We start from the raw sequence: 4,618 nt of genomic DNA on the forward strand, positions 1-4,618 counted from the left end.
GGGGGGGGGGGTTCCATGGCTGGAACAGGCCCATGGCTACCACGATGGCCGTGGCCTGGCCCGCTGGCCCCCACACGGGGCCTGCAGCCACCTGTGCCAGCGCCGGAAACGAGAGAGAGCTTGGGGGGGAGTTTGTCTATTCTTAAGTGTGGATCACAGAGGCGGTCACAACTTTAAGTGGCTTAAAGAATTGTCCATATTCAAACTGGCCAGCTGATAGGTTCTGTCAGGTCCCAGAGGAAGCTGTAAGCACCCCTTGGCAAGGACATCCCTTCCGGGACTATGCTTGCTAACCTATGACAAGGCAATTCATTAAAATACTAGATTTAGTAGTGCAGGTAAAAATATATCCATAAATACTGGTTTTGCTTTGGGTCAGTGAGAACATAAACTAGATTTTATGCCACAGGTCAGTCTTAAACTTGGGCAGAAATGCCTAACACTTCATAACCATCTATGAGTCCAAGTTTCATTTGAGATAAAAAGCAACAAAGGCAGTGAACTATTCAATTCATGACCAGCTTTCTGGCTTCTGGAAAGATTTGTTTATGCTGTTACAAAAGCGGGGTTTAGTTGAGTAATGTATTCTTTGTTTGAGATTCCCACTATATTATTTTGTGGGTTTAGGAACATTTCGGCTTGTCTCTCTTCAGTATTACCTATTCTGCCAGTGAGGAAGCAATGAAGTCACAGCAGAGTTTAAAACCACTGGCCAGAAGTTGTCCTTGTGTGCTTTTCCCCAGTTCCTAGGACATGTTGAAGAACTTTCTTATGAAATGGAATGTCAGCCATCTGATTGCAGCTGGCTTGGGATGGGACCTAATGACCAGGAAATGCAGTGGACAAAATAAGTGTGTTGGAAATGGTTTCTGAAGGACTGTCAGGAATTTGTTTTGGGGCTTTCTGGAAGCACTGCCATGCTGAGTTCTGTTGCTGTGTGTTTGAGGAGTAACTTCAGCTCTCTGTAGATCACCACCCTTACTTGGCCTACCTTCCACTGAATGCTCCCAGTTCTCTTAGGGATAGGGATCCGTAAGAGGAAACCCAATAAAATGGACAAGCAGTTTCTAATTTCCCTCTGGCTAGATTTTACAAGATGTATTTGGAGACGTTTAATAAGCCACAACCAGAGATTCTCAGACTGACTTGTGTCCCAACACTGTGACTTTATCGGCGCTTTTTGACAGACTCCAACCTACCTGTAGTGCTGCAGTTGTGATTCCAGCTGCTGAACGTGTATTTGCAGATGTGGCACCTCCTTAGCTTTCTCTTCCAGCTCCTTCACTTTGCCAAGACTGTTGAGGACGGCGTGTCTGGCCTCTTCCACCTTCCTCCTCGTCTCCGCCTGCTCCCTCTTCAGGTTACGGTTGCAGTCTTCCAGGCTGACCAGAGCTTCCTGAGAGCTCTTCAGCTCCCTCTCCAGCTCCTGATTGAACTTGAATGCTTCTTCAATCTGCCCATCCCTGGAGCTCCGGATGAGCTCCATTTCCTTCAGGACACTTTGGAGGCCCTTGGTCTGGGAGTGCTTCTGTGTTGATGGTCTCTTACTCCCTACGAAACAGGTTCCCTCCTCTTTATGGCTGGCATGGCTCTTCCACAGTCCCACCTGTAATGACCAGGAGCAGAAAGCAGGGAGAAATTGATGTGTTTTAAAGCAACTGACATTTTAATAAAGACTGAAAATGGCTGGATTGTGCTTTGTTGGGGTTTTTTTTGAATCACATACAGTTGATCAGCAGCTAAAGTGCCTCTGCGTCCCCTTGGAGCAGTTCCCACTCAGCCCGGTCAGCTCTGGACGCAGCAGGCTGCGGGGGCCAGCCTCTGGTATCAGAGGGACCGGAGGTCTGGCTCGTGGGTCCTTCCACAGGACGGCGGCAATGGAGGCAGGTGGTGGAAGAAAGGGGCAGGCTCAGCGTTGGGTTAAATCCAGCAGGTTTACTGGGCCCCCGAACGGGAGACCTCCCCTACCAGGGGTGCCCAGCAGTGAGCAGCCTGGAGGGCTTGTGCGAGGGATTTTATGGAGGGGCGGTTACAAGGGAGGGATTACAGAACAACCAATCAGGGAAGGGAAAGGTGTGGCAAACAAGGTAAAGGACACAAACAGGAACCAACCGTATGAAAAGAAGGGAGGGACTCCCTTCCCAGGACCAATCACCGGGCCCCCAGACCAGAACTTTCCAGAAGCATGGGAGGGGTGTCGGGGTGACTGGCAGAGCCCTGGGAGGAGACAATGCTGCCACATAGGGTAATTTGAATAAAATAGGGAGGGCGCCAACTGGGATCATAAAAAAATACAAAACCATAGGGGAGACCCAGACCAAACCAAACCCAACACACTCCCACACTAAAGCTACTTGACCTTTGCCAAACACAGAGACAAGGAAAAGATCTCTGGAAAGTAGTTTTTAATACCTAACTATACATAGAGTATTCAAACTACTCACTATTATGGTATTGCACAAGTTTCTGTATAGCTTTAATGTCATTACTGTGGTATGTACTCAGAAGTCAAGTAGTGTGCTGAAAAAGATATTTCCCATGAAGTTGTGTTCAGAAGAAGAGAGCAGGGAGCAGCTGGGGGGTGTTCTGGAGCTCTCCTCTTTGTCGTTTTTATTCTTCCTGGGGCCTCAGACTCATGACTTCATGTTTGCTTCAGATTTCCTTTCCCTTTTCAGATGAAAATGGTAAAAGTGGCTTTGACCTGCCATGATGGACGTTGTGAAGAGGAGCAGCCAGCGAACGCAAGTGGCAGTGTCACACATGGAGCAGTTCTGTGAGTCCTGTGTTAGTATCAAATCAGACCTGATCAGACCTGCCAGAACAACTGGTCCATGCTGCCCTTCACTGCCCTGCCTGTTCCACGCTATTTCATGGCAGAGTAATTTAACTGCTGTTAAGTGTGTATGTGTTTCACTCGAGCCAGTACAGCAGAACCAGCAGAAACCAGCCCCAGAATTAATGGGGCTCCGCAGAGGAGCCCAAGACTGTTCATCAGCCTGCCCACAGAACTGAAATCTTGTGACCACGCTCTGAAGAAAATGTACTTCTAAGGTTTCTGAGGCACTTATGACTGAGGCACTGTACGTGCTTGTACAGCTAAGACTCCAGAAGTTCTTTCCCACTTCAGGAAAAAGCCTGCAGTGGTGCATATCCAGTATATGGTATCAGCACATCCTGACTGAAAGTGCAATAGAAGCAGCAGCATTGTACACTTGGGTTTGTTAAGCTGAACTCCCCTACACTTTTAACAGAGTGCTCATCAGCCTGTCCCATAGCTACATCCAATGGCACACTGGTGAAGATAAGTTTCTCCTTAAAGCCTCCCTGCAACTAAACTTTGCTAAAAAGTTAATGCTGAGGATGAACGAGCAACTTGGGTCTCAGTCTGGAGGTGGAGGGGTTTTTAACACTGACTTTCCGAGAGCAGCATCTTTCCTGAAGCACTCGGGGCCACCCGAGCCGCCTCCGGGAGACCGGTGCAGAAGCCGCCCCGGACTCACCTTCAGCGCCAGGCACCGCGCATCGCTGCTCTGCAGGGCGGCCCGCGTGTCCTCCACCAGCTCCCGCAGGCTGCCGTTCTCCTCTTCCAGCTTGGCCATGCGGTCCTCGGCCTGCTCCAGCGCCACGATCTCCTCGTAGCACTCTCGGGAGCAGGGCCCCGGCGGCCGCCGCTCGGCGCTGCCCACGGCTCCGCGGCCGGCGGGGTCGGCGCGGCGGGGGCTGCGCAGGCGGATCTGGGTCTCAATGTGCTCGCTCTCCCGGCCCGGCGGCAGCCGCGGCCCCGCACCGCCCACGCGGGTGCTGAAGTGGCCGCTGAGCCGGGCGCGGAACTGGTGGAAGGTGAGCTCGGCCGAGAGCCCGTCCCACAGCCCCGCGCACTCCTCGGGGTCCGCCGCCTCCTCCAGCCCCAGCACCTGGCACAGCGTGCGCAAGTCCTCGCCGGGGATGCGGCCCGCCCCGGCGCAGTCCAGGTGGTGGAAGATCTCCTGCCGGTACTGGTCCAGGCCGGTGGCCAGCACGACGATCTCGTTCTCCACGCCGCGGTCCAGCCCGTAGTGGTAGGCGAGGGCGCTGACCAGCCACTGCGTGCGCCGGGTCGGCCACCCGTAGGGGTCCCAGCCCTCAGGCGGCTCCATTGCACCCGCCCGTCCCGCGGAGCTGCCCGACCATCCCGAGCGCCCACCGGCCCCAGAGCTCAGCCCTGGCCCGCGGCGGGACGGGATGGGATGGGCGGGACGGGCGGGGCAGGGCCGCCGCTGCCCCGGCGCTGCTCCAGCACTGCTCACGGAGTGCCCGGCTCGCCCCACAGCGGAGTCGCGATCCCCTTTGTCCGTCAGGAAAAGGGATTCAGGCAAAGCGGGCAGGTGCCACCCTGCTTGGTTTGTGTGCCAAGCCTGCGCCCCAAGCTTGTTTCTGATTTCTTAAGTAATTTCTCCCTGCTTCCTCTTTAACAGCAGCAAGACAATAGCATCTCACAATCCAGTTTGACAAGTGAGGCTTGTGAACAAGTGAGTGCTTCTCCACGAAATTAAAAACCCAATGCGCCTGAAAGTCGACCTTCTGTTTGCTCAGGCTTCCTTACCTCTGTAGATGAGGTGACTTTATGGTGTAGGTATGT

The 4,618-nt window shown here is 53.4% G+C and overlaps 1 protein-coding gene across 1 annotated transcript; it reads right to left on the reverse strand.

The window, feature by feature from the left end:
- Positions 1 to 1,195: 1,195 nt before the first annotated feature.
- LOC138101957 (EF-hand and coiled-coil domain-containing protein 1-like) lies at positions 1,196 to 4,151 on the reverse strand. Its single transcript, XM_068999700.1, has 2 exons — positions 3,501 to 4,151; positions 1,196 to 1,606 (listed from the first exon to the last, which is right to left on the reverse strand). The coding sequence occupies exons 1-2, from the start codon at positions 4,134 to 4,136 to the stop codon at positions 1,196 to 1,198; spliced, it is 1,047 nt and encodes a 348-aa protein (XP_068855801.1). The 5' UTR covers positions 4,137 to 4,151.
- Between the last annotated feature and the right edge of the window lie 467 nt (positions 4,152 to 4,618).

This window comes from Aphelocoma coerulescens, unplaced genomic scaffold (assembly GCF_041296385.1).
Source record: "Aphelocoma coerulescens isolate FSJ_1873_10779 unplaced genomic scaffold, UR_Acoe_1.0 HiC_scaffold_58, whole genome shotgun sequence".
In the NCBI taxonomy this organism is placed as follows: Eukaryota; Metazoa; Chordata; class Aves; order Passeriformes; family Corvidae; genus Aphelocoma; species Aphelocoma coerulescens.